At 39.0% G+C, this 15,803-nt stretch overlaps 1 protein-coding gene across 1 annotated transcript in view; it reads right to left on the bottom strand.

The window, feature by feature from the left end:
• DNAH11 (dynein axonemal heavy chain 11) overlaps window positions 1-15,803 on the bottom strand; it is a 326,309-nt gene that overhangs the window by 183,210 nt on the left and 127,296 nt on the right. Inside the window, 5 exon segments of the mRNA XM_055085043.1 lie at window positions 3,326-3,442; window positions 6,548-6,693; window positions 6,811-6,967; window positions 10,271-10,431; window positions 12,272-12,403. Of these exon segments, the coding sequence (XP_054941018.1) occupies window positions 3,326-3,442; window positions 6,548-6,693; window positions 6,811-6,967; window positions 10,271-10,431; window positions 12,272-12,403 (713 nt within the window).

Genomic DNA, 15,803 nt, shown 5'->3' with positions numbered 1-15,803 from the left:
GGCAGGCAGACGCGCAACCACTGCGCCACCAGGGAAGCCCTCTCTCAACTCTTTGACGTGGCTACTCTTATCTGTACTGTATTGAGGTGCAGACTACGGTTCTGAGCAAGTGCAAGCACACAGCTGAGGCCACATGGTGGGGGTCATGATACTCTCAAGGCTCAGGCATGCTGCTTCCGCTCTGAATACTACTTTCATCACCCAGTTGTCCTTCAAACTTTGCTCACACCAGTCCTGACTCCCGTACGCAAATGAGTCTGCACTTAGTTAAACCAAATTTATGAAAACTTCACAAAATAATTCCCAATTTTAAGACCCAAATGAAAACATGTATTGATGCAAGATGAACCGTATACAAATGTAAAAATACTGCAGAGATGTACAATTTTCAAATGAAAATATTCTATAATCATTACATTTATTTCTAGGATAGTTATTCTCTAGAATGTTTTTTTCAAGGAAAATGGACATTATAAAATTGCTATGCTAGACAGAAAGCTATTTTATGAGGAAAGGAAGATGTTCACTAAAAGGTGCTAGAATAATTGACTATAACGGAAAAGAATTCTGTTTAAATACTCATTTCATGCTACTTACCAAAATAAGCCCTCAACAGATAAAGTACATTTGAAAAGTCATAATATAAAAATTAAAAGAAAATACAAATGAAATATGCTTAAACATCTAGATGGACAGACAAGCAAATTTTAAGCTTAAGAGAATTGAAAGACGTCACACTAAAAACTACAGAGGTTCTTACATTATATGTGAAGTAGCATATTATTTTGAAAGTAGACCGTGAACAAAGACACATATTGTAAACACGAAAGAACTCTTAAAAAGTAAAACTGATAAGCCTCTAGCTCATCAAGGAAACAAAGGGAGAGAAGACACAAATTACCCTTACCAGACATGGATTTCAGGACATCACCAGAGATAATAAGAGAACATTATGAACAAATTAATGCCAATAAATTCAACAATTTAGATAACATGGAGAAATTCCTTAAATGATGCAAATCATCACAACTAATTGAAGAAAAAAATCTGGAAAATCTCTGTATCTATTAATTTAATTGATCACTAAAAAGATTCCCACAAAGAAAAATCTAAGCCCAAATGGGTGAATGGCTTCACTGATTAATTCTATCAAATATTTAGGGGGTAAACAATACCAATCCTACACAAACTCTGAAGAAAATAGAGAAGGGAACGTATGTCAAGCCATTCATGGGGTCAGCATTACCCTGATGCCAAAACCAGCAAAGATATGACAAGAAAGGATACTACAGAGCAATGTCCCTCATGACATCAATTTAAAAATCCTCAACAAAATAGTACCATATTGAATCCAACAATACATATAAAATAATATCTCCTGACCAAGTGGAGTTTATCCCAGGAATACAACATTGAAGAATTGTTTAGCATTTCAATAATCAATGAGTACAGTTTAGCACATTAACAAAAAGAAGGGGGGATCCATATAAAAACTATCAAGAAAAAAAAACTTCAAAAAGAAACATAGTTGAAAAATTTTGCAACCTGGGGCAAGTCAAACGTTCTTAAACAGGATATTTTTTAAAACCATGAAACAAATTGATAAATAAGATTTTATTGAATTTACAACTTTTATCTTTGATGGGCACCATTAAGAAAACGAAAAGGCAAGCCACAAATTGAGAGAAAAATATTTGCAATTATGTGTATTTAACAAAGAGACTGTATGCAGAATACAGCACTTCACAAAAGAGGGTATGGGAATGGCCAGTAAGTTACATGTAAAGATGTTCAACATTATTAGCCATCGTGGAAATGCAAGCTAAACCCACAATGACATACCGCTACCTATCTATCAGATTCGCTAAAACTAAAAAGACTGACGATACCAAGTTTTGACAAGAATGTAGAGCAGCTGAAATTTTCATACATTGGTGGTAAGGGTGTAAAATGGTACAGCCATCTTGGAAACCGGATTGGCAGCTTCTAATAAAGTCAAACATACACCTGTCATGTGACTTAGCAATTCCATTCATAGATATCTACCCCAAAGAAAACATATATTCACACAAAGACTGTACATGAATGTTCATAGCAGCTTTATTCATAACAGCTCCAAACTGGAAACAATGTCCATCAACTAGTGAATGGGTAAACAAATTGTAGTATGTCTCTCCAATAGAATGCTCATCAGCAACAAAAAGGAACGAACTACTGATATGCTGGACAACTCAGATGAATCCCCAAACCACAATGTTCAAGGGAAGCAGACAACACAAACAGGTACATACAGTAGGGCTTCGTTTACAGGGATTCTAGAATAAACAAACTTAACCTCGAGTCACAGAAAGGACATCAGTGATGTGAGGGCTTAACTTCAAAGAGGCACAAGAGAATGTCTGGGGGTGTCGGAAACATTCCATATCCTGATTGTGGTAGTGTTTTCACCAACTGGATACTTAAGTGGGTGCATTTTATTGCATGAAATTACACCTGAACAAAGTTGATTTAAATCAGAACAGGTTTGTATACAACAGCACAAGTTCTCTGACAGACTGCTAATAAGCATATAGACTGTCAGAGTACATTTGGAAAGCAGATCATCGATAAAGATTTTAATCATTCACCAAGTAATTCTACATGTAAGAATCTATTCTTGGTAATAACCTGAAATAAGGATAACACTTCATGTGAAGGGATGTTTACGGCCGGCTATTTTATGATCATAAAAAACTGAAAAGATAAACACAAGCCCTCCATGTCAGACAATAGGGAATGGTTAAGAAAATTATGGATGAGCCATGGGAGAGACCATTTTGGAGCTACAAAAAATGGTATTTCCAAAGAATTTTCAATAATATGACAAACTACTTATGTCAACATATTAAATGAGAACTAAGTGAAAATCTAACCTAATATCTTAACCTCATAAAACAGGAATTATAAAAGCCTAGATAAAAATACAACAATCATTATTTCTGGGTGGTAAAGTGGTAACTTTTTCTTTATTCGTTTCCGTATTTTCCAAATATTCTGTAGTTTGTGAAGATTATGTTTATAATAAAAATATCATTACAAAAGAGCTAGTATTAAATGTTCAAACGTACTATGTAACTTTAAATAATGATTTTGAGTCCTGGTTTCATATTTCAGAAGAATTAATTTATCATGGTGAAAGTTCTCTCTATAAAGGGATCCCAAAGATACAAAACAAGGGGTTTTCCACAGAAATTCCCAAGTAAAAACAAATCATTTAACAGTGCAAACCAGCAACGTTAGGTGACATGAGTGCTCCAGATGCTAACCCACAAAGCATAACACTTGCCTGAAAAGAGCTTTAAGATTCTCCGGTAATTCAGTTCGACCAGCATATCCTGGGTTCATAGTAATAAATATTCCAACTGATGGCTTCAGTGTGATAGCTTCCCCAAGAAATACAAATCTATCAGAAGAAGAATGTTGATGGAATTAAATGTGTTCACTGAATATGAATGCACAGTGACAAATGCAAACCACTGCAAAATGCAAATGATTATTAGGAAGCTGTTTATGCTGTGTAATTTTCTTTAAAATTCATAAGCACGTATTTTGAAGAATGTTTATTAAAAATACACTCCCTTCCCCCAAAGGAATTACAAGTATGGCAACGATTCCTTTGTGTTTTAGCATGGCTGCAGTATGCTAGATTATAAAAATGAGGACTTGACTACTTTAACAGTTAATGAAAGGTGATGCCATTTTTGCCTTCAGCATGGGCTGCAATTTCTTGAATGTGATACGGTACAGATGCAGAATGTCCATGCTAAGAGGAGAAAGGGACTCCTTGTTCTGTTGTTATTTTGTCTATTTGCTCACCCTCCATCTCTCCTTCCCTCCCATTTAGTCAACAAATATCTACTGACCACCGCTGAGCGGTAGATTAGTGTGGTGCTTGTGACAGCTAGCTCTGGGGCCAGACTGGGAGCATTCAGAGACTAGCTATATCACTTTATGCATATTCCATTCCCTCATCTAATAAAAAAAGAAAAAGCGTGGAGGATAATAATATTACCTACCTTATTGGATTACATGAGGATTAAAAGAGATTATGTATATAAATGGCTAAGAGTACAGTGCCTAGGGCCTGGTAAATACTCAAGAGATGTTACCTATGACTATGGCTATTGTCATGACTTGAAGGTATTGGAGAAGCAGTGAAGGATTTTCAGAAAGCTTTGAAAGGGCCATTAGCTTGTTGATGGCCAGGGCAATGGAACGGTAAAGGGATGTAGGAGCCAAACTGAAGGACATGTAGAAGGAAACTTCCAAATGGAGGGAAATGAGACAAATAGAAGGCTTTCTCCTGTTAAGAAAGGGGAGGGCTAAAGCGGTTAAGGAGCTGGGCCTCCAACACGGACTAGGGAGGGAAAAGAGACAGCCACAGTTTTTAGGACTAAGAGTTTCATAGATGCTGGACAATGAAGAGAAGGTGGATTGTGTTTAGACAAGGTAAGAATGGAGAAATCTTCATTCTCAGAGTATCAGGCTGGGGAAGGCAGACAGGCCTGGCAGGTGGCTAGGGCAGCAGGATAGCTGAGTGCTCTTCCATTACACAGAGCAGGGACAGCCATAGGCCAGAGGCATGGACCTCCAGGGGACAGAGCCAGCAAGATGCTGGAAGGCTTTGTGGGTGAGGCACCGTCCCATCTCTTAAATCCTCGAGTGGAAAGAGAATGTAAAAAAAAACTCATGAAATCATGAAGAAGCCTAGCAGTTTGCACATGGGCTAGCATGACGATGAACAGGTACAACTCACATACGTGCAGACATGGAGACTGTTGAGAAGCATGGTTGGAAATTTTCAGAAATCCTTGCATTGATCAGTTATCTCAATCTCTGTAAGAAAGGATGGCCTCAAAGGCACCTGGGTTACATCAAATAAGAATATTTTGACTAAAAGCTAAATCAAATATGTCTGGGGATCAAAGACGAAGAATCTAACTTCTGTAACATGACATTAGATCAGGGGCAGTTAAGGCAGCAGACATCTGGTCACAGGAAACTGGTCTCCCAGAGCCATGTGGTGGAAGGACTTAGAATTTTTCTAGAAGGTAGAAATATCCAGATATATCTACAATAACTGCAAACTTCTATAATAGGTTCACAGTTTCAAAGGGCTGGATGATCTTCCCCTGATGGGAGACTGACATGTTCTTATGGATAAGACAGCTAGCTGAGCAAAATACCCTAAGAAATGGGAGTCAAAGGGTAGGCCAGATACATGAGATTTCACTGTATACAAAAATGTTACAAAGAAAACCACAACTGGGTATTATAATACTGATTTCTCAAATGAAGCCATCAAACCCTAAGTACCATGTTTTGTCTTTCAGAGTGTGGCACCAAGTTGGGAAGTGATTAGGTTCTAGCTCCATCTGGAAAGGTTTTGGCCCGAATAACTGGAAGAATGTGAGGGTGTATTCTACTGGGACAGGACAACTAATAAAGCAAGCGTCAGTGGAAAGACCAGGATTTCGACTTTGGCTATACTAAATCTGAGAGGCCAATGAGACATCAAATGGAGTCTTCAGATGCCCCAAGACAATTGCTGACACTGTATATGTAAGTCTAGATGTCATAGAAAGGAGGTCCGGGCAGCTGGTAGCCAGCACCATCAATATGGTATTGAAAGCCACGTGACTAAATGAAACGACCAAGGGAACAAGTAGAGATAGAGAAAAGAAGACACCTGAAGATTGAGGCCCGTGACATCCAACATTAATGGGTCAGGAAATAATAATAAAAAATAATAGCTAACACTGACATGGTGCTATGTGTCAGGCACTTGCCCAAGCGTTCTGCATTTAATTCTCACTGTAATCCATAAGGTGGGTACTGTACTTCTTCCCATTTTACAGATGAGAAGAAATCAGCACAGGAGCAGCCCTGAGGGTGGGGGAAAACTGGGAGGATGTGGAGTCCTGGAACCGATGTGAAGAAAGTGTGTCACGCAGAAGGGAGGGAGTGACTGCGTCAAATGCTGCCAGAAGGTCAAGTAAGATCAGGACTGAGAATTGATAACTGGATTTCGTGTTGTAGAGGGTGCTTATTCTTCCACTGATTAAAGTATGTGATACACCTTTGTTGTAATGAACACTTAAAAAACACGGCTAAGGGCTTCCCTGGTGGCGCAGTGGTTGAGAGTCCGCCTGCCGATGCAGGGGACACGGGTTCGTGCCCCGGTTCGGGAAGATCCCACATGCCGCGGAGCAGCTAGGCTTGTGAGCCATGGCCGCTGAGCGTGCGCGTCCGGAGCCTGTGCTCCGCAACGGGAGGGGCCACAACAGTGAGAGGCCCACGTACCGCAAAAACAAACAAACAAACAAAAAACCGGCTGAAACACAGGAGGTTATTCAAAATAATTCTTCACAATTAACCAGTCTCTTTCATTTTAACCATCTCCTGGGACAGGGAGAGGCAGCTGGAAACTGTGAAGATGAGGTCTCCTGCACTGCTCTAAGGTTCTCTTTCCACTTGTAAGAACAGGAAGAAGCTACACGCCGCTCACCTCTTCTTCCTGTTTCTGATGGCATCGTGTATCATCTTCACGTGTACTGCCACCACGGAGAGAACTTCCACAGAAATTCGATTGAACTCATCAAAGCAGCCCCAAGCTCCTGTCTGCACCAATCCCTTATAGATATTTCCTATGGACTTAATGATGGAGTGAGGCATTAAGAATGTAACAGAAAAGGGTTTTTAGCTATTCGTTTGACTCATTCCAGGTCAGGAATAACATTGTTAGGATGTATCATTTTATTACTAACTTACTTTGTAGTCCATTTGCTCTGAACAGTTGAATACATAAACCACCATGCCCAGGGCACGGCCAAGATCTTTGGTGGTTTCTGTTTTCCCTGTACCAGCCGGGCCAGCGGGAGCCCCACTCATGGTGAGATGAAGTGACTGAGTTAAAGTAATGTAACACCTTTAAGCAAAAGAAAACACATATATTACGATCTTCTATGAGATTCCTAGAAGATGTGAGGGACAATCCAATATTTTTTAAAGTTTAAGAAGTCACGGTCTAAGAATCTGGTTGTAACACAAAATACTGACACATCTCTGATTCGTTCATGGGGAGAGTTAGGATAATATCAAATTTAATTTTAGGTTGGCTGTTTAAAAGTAACAGAGAAGAATGTACTGCTTTATTTGTCTCATTTCCTAAGAGCTGTATACTTGAATACAAATGACACTTCACTTAATTTGCAATGCTCTTCAATTTCTGATATTTCTAGGTAAACATATTATTAATATGGCAGACATCTCAAACTATTGTTTATAAAAGAAAAATAGATATCTTGGATGATGAATGAAACACTAACTTCATTAAACTGCTATTTAATAAAGAGATGAGATATGTAAACATAAATACAGAGTATGCAAATAATATATACCTATTTCACTGTAAAAAGCAAATATAACAAAGACGTAACAATTTATTACGTTAAAACGTATTCAGGAATTCACTTTGAACGTGTCGCTACGTGTGTTTAGATTATGATAATACTTATTTTTGCAGGAAAGATTCAGAGGTTCTTAGACTGAGGAAAACTATGCAAAGACAGAATTTAATACTTGTAAAAGAAGGAAAACTAATAAACGGTGAGGACCTAACGTGAGGTTTCTTCAGACTCATGAATGATTTTTGTCTCAGCGTAGACAGTGGATCTAGTGGGAAGACACACACACGGAAGACCCAGGACTAGTGTCTACTCTGCCACCCATCAGATAATCTTAAATTACATTTCTGACATCAACATGCCTCAGTTTTCTCCTCCATGAAATGAGGTTTATCGTAGGACTTTATTAAGAAAGCCAACCCAACACGGTGCCCAAGTGGTGACGGCAATGGACCGCTAAGAAGGCCAAAGGTAAATGCCTTAAAAAATTCAAAGTACTATGCAGATAGAAGCAATTACTTATGGAAATGAAGAGTGTTTCTATATTTTACAGCCACCACGTTTCAGAGCATCTTACAATGAATATGGAATTGAAAGACCCCTGGACTAGGAATTATAGCACTTTTTATAGTGCAGACTATCCCCTATTAATCTTTTCTTGTGGTTCCAAGTTTTGCCTGACATATGACCACCTATATGCTGCAGACTACGTTTCCTCCCTGCCTTCCAGCCAGGAGCAGTCAAGTGCCCAAGCTCCAGCCAACATGCTATGTACTGAAATGAGTGTGCTAACCCTGGGATGCCTCCTTTGAGACGTTTTCCCCTTTCCCACTGGCTGAAACAAATGTGCAAACCACGTGTAGCATGTCGGCCACCCAGAAGCCTATAAAGTTGGACCATCCTCCTCGGGAATGTCACACAACTGAGACCCCAGCTGCCATGTTATCGAAGGCCTTATATTCTGGGTCTCTCTGGAACAGCAGCTTAGCACCCCCAAACCAATCCACCTGTGTTCCAGCCCAAGTCTCTCAATTACAAGCTTGGTTGACTTGGTTCTCTGAACCTGCCCACATAGGGGAGAAGGAAATGCTCTCTGTCCAGTCTACCACACAAGGGGAAGGTCGGCCTCAAACAAGACATAATGAAAGTGTTTGAAAGGTGGCATTGTGTTAATGTAAACAATTAGTAAACAATCCAAAGAATGAAATGGGAAAGAAATGTACACAGTGCGAACATCTTATACAGCCCTATTCACTCTATAAAAGGAACATTCATCTTCCTTTTAACTTCCAAATAAACCACATAGTGATTTTTAAATTAAAAAGTTAATAAGCTATTGGCCTCACACACTGGTAATTTTTTTTAATGCCTCTTCCCCATTTCTCCTGTACGCTGTGCCTCCCCCCACCCCCTTCTCTATGTGCAAGGTCACGTATACAGCAGACTCTGGCATTTGCAGTTTTGACTCTTCAAGCGATTTTGTCAGCTAAAAAGTTTAATCTCTCACCCCGAAAGCAGTACATAAATTAACTAATTAAGATAGTGAACACTGACTTTTAGTTAGAGACAAGTTAAAGGGAACTGAATTAGAGAAACAATTGCAGAAGCCATACGATTTATCAAGTACAACATCATGAGCAGATTAGTATGTGCAAGAAAGATCACAAAGCTAGGGAGGGAAATCTATCAGCCTCCCAGGGCCACCGCTACCCAGCTTGACAGACAGACTTGCAACCGTCTGCCCTTCCGTTCCCAGATAAAGTATACGGCATCATGGTAACTGGATAACTGGGAACACGCACATGATCTTGAGGTGTGATTTCTCTTTCATGAATACCAAGGACTAAATATGCTTTCTCCCACCAAATAATTCAGCAGAGGCTGGAATATGAACAAAGAATCTCATGTCAACGTGACATATCCTTACCTCTACAACATTCTGACCGTGTGTATCTATTAACTTGGAGTCAAGAGGCAATGAACTTTTAAGAATCCCTTGCTCCCTTGACAGGCTTGAGCCACACTGGGCTCTGTGTCTACCCCTTGAACCTGCCAAGCTCCTTTCCATCTTAGAAACTTTGTACTTGTCTTTGCCTGTAACTTTCTGGCCCAGGATGTCTGCATAGCTGGTTCCTTGTTATCATTTGGGTCTTGGCTCAAATGTCCTCTCATACAATCTATGGCAGGCTCTCCCTTCAAGACGCTTTCTAACCTATCACCCTGTTTTATTTTTGTCACAGCATATATTACCACCTAACATAACTTTGTTAATTTGTTTACTGTTCCTCTTCATTCCCAGCCACTGACACACCACACTGCCCTAGAAAGTGTGCGCTGAGAGAGCAGGAACCCTACCTGCTTGACAATGGGACAGTTCTCAGCACAGAAGTACTGTATCTGTTGAATCATTTCTGTTCTCCTTTTCTTCCTTTCACTGTATGTAATCCTTTCAAAATGAATTCAATATACGCAATTCCCGTTTTTACACTTCTAATATCAGGGTGTTAGCCATAAATAACCAGAGAAAATGGACTCCAAGATCAAAGATGCTGCCTTGAGCCATAATAACTGTTCATGATTTCATGATGTGTATACCACATAGCATATGTAATTCTGCTTTTCTAATTTGGTTCTCTTTAATGTGTCTCTAACACCAACATTTGCTATGTCACTCAATTAGTGCATTTACCTTCTGCTTTCATACAGTTTCGCAATTTGTTCATCATTTTCTCACAGTCCTTTATTTTCAATCTCAGACATCTTTGCCCATGCTGGGGAACTTTTGGCTTGGCTTTTCCCATCTGACTCCAACTTAGCATTGTTACCTGTCAGTTAGAGGAGTGATCACTAGTCGAGGGCTGTTTCCTAAATACTCATAGAAGTACTGCAACTGGGCATCACAAATATTAACGAGGCAATGTTTCTGGGTGTCCTCCCACCGGTGACGAAGTTGAGAGCGCCAAGCAAAAGCGTGGGGAGTGACGACCTAAAAACATCACATGATCATCACACACGGGACACTGATAGTTTTAAGGCCACAAATGTAATCTATTAATCTAATCAACTCGGTTGAATCACATTTTACTCTTAAAAAAATCTCACAAAAGGGAAATCTCTTGTATGCTACTGCAAATTGTAATTGCATGTAGATGGTTGAATACTTAATCAGATATATGTGTGTAATAAACATCTTCATTTTAAGAAGGTTATTACTGTAAAACAACATCAATTTGTTGAAGCAATGCTTTTTCCCCTTTTATGAATCACCCCAGGGGATCTGATCACTTTTGTGACTTTATATTTATTATCACTGAAATCAGATGGAAAAATACACTCTGTATTAAAATAGCACATAATCCATTATTTCTGCATGTCAGAGGTATAAATAAACTATACTTTCAACCAAGTCCATTCTAAAACTGTTCTGCTTTCAGTAGAGATTTCCACGTCATTTTTCATTAAACCAAACAACAGTGTTTTTTTCGTTGCTATTCCTTCTTATTTTACTCAATTCTATCCATTATTTTCCCAGTTTGAAAAAATAATTCCAGTCTCATTCAAAAGCCAAATGACCCAAGGGTTTCTTAGGAATCACTGGAAGTTACCAAAATTATTATCTACTCATTTGTCTGATATCTACATAAGTCTCGACATTGCATATTTATGCATACTAAATGAGCAGGAATTAGACAGTCTCTATCTCTAAGTACAAAATAAAGAACATATTTTAAATCAGACTTTATCCTGCTGCAAGCAAATCACCACTGATAAAACATAATAAAACATGCAAGGTCATATTCAAAGAGTAGTTATCAATGGCTCATCATCAAAATGAGAATACACGGTAATCGTGTTTTGCAAGGATCAGTTTTAGATTAGCAATTAAGCAACATTTTTCACTGATGGTCCTGAACCTGGATCAAGAAGTTTTTTTTTTTTTAACTTTATGCTTACATAAGGAAGCATTAGCTAGCACTCTGTGAAGAGAATTAAAATTCACTTTGATTTTAATAAATTGAGAAGGAACTAGAAAAACAACAGCAAACATCTCACAATACAAGCATGCATTCAAATTGTGAAAGGAAATGCCACCGTCAAAAAACAAAAGGGATTTGGAAGAAGTAGGTTATGGGCACGGTATGTCAATTTTGTTCACTAGACAAGTATATTTCAGACATTTTAAGCAGCAGTGTATTTTGGAAAAAGGGTGAGAGATTCTCCTTCCGCATTAAACACTGCCAGTATCTAAGAGACACATGGACTTTTTAAAGAGATAAGGAAAGAAGGTTAATAACACACTGAAAGGATTAGAAAATAACTTCTTTAAAGAAAGTAATTTAGCTTTGAATGGAAAAGACAAGGGGTGGCCAACATTTCTCTTTCTTCAAAAGGAAAATAATCAAAGGCACACAGAGATGATTTAGGTGGTACACAATCTTACTGCTACTGGATGGATAAGGCACAGTGGTGGTTATCAGAGGCCAATGGATAATTATGTGTAAAGAAGCCGGAAGACAGGGAAGTGAACACGTGACTTCCTGTGGTTCCTCCATCCTGACTTAATTTTTGGATGATCTGAATTAGAGGCTCCTGATTTGGCCAAACCCTTTGGGATGTCACTTGGGATAACTCTCATGAGGATAATATATTCACTAACTCAAATAAAAAATACCCAGAGTAAATGCACTCAGCTTCTTAGGACTAATTAAAATATACAACCTTAAAAAAAAACAAAAAAACCCCGACTTTCTTAGAAGTACTCTTGATAATAAACACCACTTTTAGGAAACAGCAAAAAACACATGAAATTTCTATAAATAACTTGCCTTCTGAGAAATAAGTTTTGCCACCACGTCTCTGGCATGGACATCTATGGTACAAATTGTCATGATCTTCTGCCTGTCTCCAGGTAGAAGTTCTCCCAGCAGAAGTGCAATCAGTGTATTCAACTGAGAAATCTAGAAGGCATATTTTTTAAAGGAGGTAATAGTTACAAATACAGAATCTTACAGCTCAATAGTCTTTATATTTGTAAAGGTCCCTTTAGTTTACAAAACTATTTCAAATACATTGTCCCAGCTGGCTGTCAAACCACCCTCGGGGTAGGAGCAGGAGGGAGGGATTTAATTAAATTAATTAATTTAAATAGAATAAACATTATTACTGCCCCCCCCACTCCGCCTTCTGAGCTGAGACTCAGAGAAGACAGGTCAACCTGCAGGTAATGACCAAGCCAGAGGTAGAAGCAAAGTTTCCTGGCTGCACTGAACTCACTCTCCATATAACCACGATCTGGTCTGCAACTTTGCTGGACTAGAAATGACTGCAAAATTTTAAAAGATCAAACTGAGTTAATATCTGTCAAAGTATAGTAAGAACTAAATACCAAGTGCTGTTTTGTTTGGTTGGTTTTGGGTTTTGTTTGTGTGTTTTTGCATGGGATCTAGGATGATCACTGAGAAAAGATTTAAACAGTACAGCTGATGACTAACCCACTTAATTCTTATTCATACCCCTATTCTTGTCTAAACAAGAATTGTCTTGCCCACCAATTTCTGAGATCAATATTTTTCAAACTACTGGTCTCTTTTCCTAGAATGGAAAGGAATGAAATAGAATGGAATAACATGGAATAGAAAGAAACAAAAATGCTGCACTACAGTAGTAAGAATATGTATTGTTTTGTGAAAGTTTATTTCAGTTTCATATTTGAGTGTATACGTATGTGTGTAAACTTGATCTGATATAAAATATATCTTACTGTTAATTGTGGTCAGAAAGTTCCGAAGGATACTCTTAGGTGGTCATTTTGTTAGCATGCTTATTTACATAAAACATTCCTGTCTTACTCAAAGCTTATTAACAACAACAACAAAATTCTGCCTTATTCCAGGGTATCATATTGTAAAACTATACTGTCCCCTTTCCTGTTTAGCTCTGCAAAGGACAGTCAATGACAAACTGTTAGATCCCGAAAGAATTGGTTGCAAGTGAGTAAATCATATCATCAAAGGCTCTCAAACCTTTGTACCTACTGTCACAAACATATTCCCTAGAGTACTATTACCACATTCCAGAAAACACCAAACAATGCAGACTGCCCAGAAACTGCTATGCAGCTGCACTGGAGAAGATTCTATAATTACAGTAAGCATGGAGAAGGCAGGCAGGATGGCATAACCGCAGCATATGCACAATTCACATTAAATCAGAGTCTACAACGTGCCAGGCACTAACTAGGATTATTGTCTGTATCATCTCATGTAATCTTCACAACAATCTATTATCCTCATTTTGCAGATGAGAAAATTGACTCGTAGGCATATTAACCACACTTGCTAAACAGAGCAGGGGGAATTCAAATCCAGACACTCTGACTTCAGAGCCTGAGTTCTTACTGATCACACCGCATAGATTTCCTGTACCAACCTCCACAAGATCAATCCACCCACCACTTTCCAAGTTGGACAAATGGTAGTTATGCAAAAAGTATTCCAGAGAGACTTAAAATCAAACACAATGAATAAGTGGTTCAAAGGAATAGAAGATACGTACTTTAGACATTCAGCATATACAACAGCCTTATAGCTGTTGTTGTATATTCTACTTTCAATATCCTACATCTATAAAATGTAGTTACATGAGAAGAAAAGCAGAGGCGATTATTATTTCACGTATGCCATGTTCAGTGCTCATTTTGATTTTCGGTTCCATGAGGGCAAGGTCCGCATCTGTCTAGCTGAGTGCTTTGTCCCCAGAGCCACTAGCTGTTGAAAAGTAGGTGCTCAGGGACTTCCCTGGTGGCAAAGTGGTTAAGAAACCGCCTGCCAATGCAGGGGACACGGGTTCGAGCCCTGATCCGGGAAGATCCCACATGCCACGGAGCAACTAAGCCCTTGTGCCACAACTACTGAGCCCATGCACTGCAACTACTGAAGCCTGCGTGCTCTAGGGCCCGCATGCTGCAACTACTCAAGCCCGTGTGCCTAGAGTCCTGCTCTGCAACAAGAGGAGCCACCGCAATGAGAAACCTGCGCACCACAATGAACAGCAGCCCCCTCTCACCGCAACTAGAGAAAGCCCACGTGCAGCAACAAAGACCCAACACAGCCAGAAAACAAACAAACAAAACTGAAAAATAGGTGCTCAATGCATGCTTGAGTACTGAGTAGATGACTGAATGAACAGTAATAGCGTATACACATTCAAGTTTCTCAACAAAATCTATAGGCATGTTGGTTAGAAAGAAGGTGCTTTGGCACTGGATATTTTCTATCTCGGTCAAGATAACCAGTCTTTAGAGTCACAAATCTTACACCAGTACCAGTACTTTGTTAGAAAGAGTTGGTTGTAACAACAGTAATAATATTTTATGTCTCTTAAGAACATTTTTCAAGTGCTTTCACAAGCAATATCTTATCTGAGCTTCCCTGTGATTTCTCCATTACTGATTCCTTTTTTACAAAAGTTCTGTCAAGTGACAGATGATTAAAAATACAGCTCATCAGCATTATCTGGACAGCATTATATGTTGAGGATCTTATACTGTCTCTCAAGATTAAACTTCCCCAATGATGCTCTTTTCTAAGTGATAAGATTCTGTACCCACACACACACAAAAATAGTAGTTATAAAATATCTATCATTTGGACACTGGTATCAGGCAGCAATTACTGTATTGTACTATATTGTAACTGCATACAAGTTTACGGTCTGTGACATATACAAAATGTTCCTCAGCAGCTTTTAAGAAATATATACTTTATCATGTAATCAGCACTTACTCTTGCCCTTGATTAAAGAAACATCACATGATTCTCTACTGGATCGAGGATGTTTGTCTCAGGTCAAAAACATCCCTCTGAAACTCAAGTGGCTGTTTTCCCAGTACACCTTGGTTTAGCTGGAGCATATGTACGGTGTATCTTGAACCGGAAAGACGCCTACCTTTACTTACAGTCCAAACTCCTATCCATGAACACAAAGCCTTCCATGACCTCCCATCACTCTTTTCCCACCTGACATCACTCCAACCATCCTGGCCTTCTCTTTGCTTCTCCTTCATGGCTGCTTCAAGGTCACAGAGACTGTTTCACCTGTCTGGAGTCATTTTCCCTCTGATCTTTGTACAGTTGGCTTCCTCTCATTATTCAAGTCTTAGTCTAAGTTCACCTCCTCAGATCAGCCTTCCTTGGCCATCCTATTTCCACCTACCCTGTTATTCTACATGTTCCTGATTTATTTTCTTCATGGTTCTTACTAGTATCTTATCATTCACTTATTTACTTCCTTGTTTACTGTTTGTCTCCACTAGACTGTAAGCTCTCAAGGAGCAAGGTCCTTATCTGTCTTATTCAA

This window comes from Physeter macrocephalus, chromosome 5 (genome assembly GCF_002837175.3).
Source record: "Physeter macrocephalus isolate SW-GA chromosome 5, ASM283717v5, whole genome shotgun sequence".
NCBI lineage: Eukaryota > Metazoa > Chordata > Mammalia > Artiodactyla > Physeteridae > Physeter > Physeter macrocephalus.
This window is presented reverse-complemented; position numbering and strand designations above follow the sequence as displayed.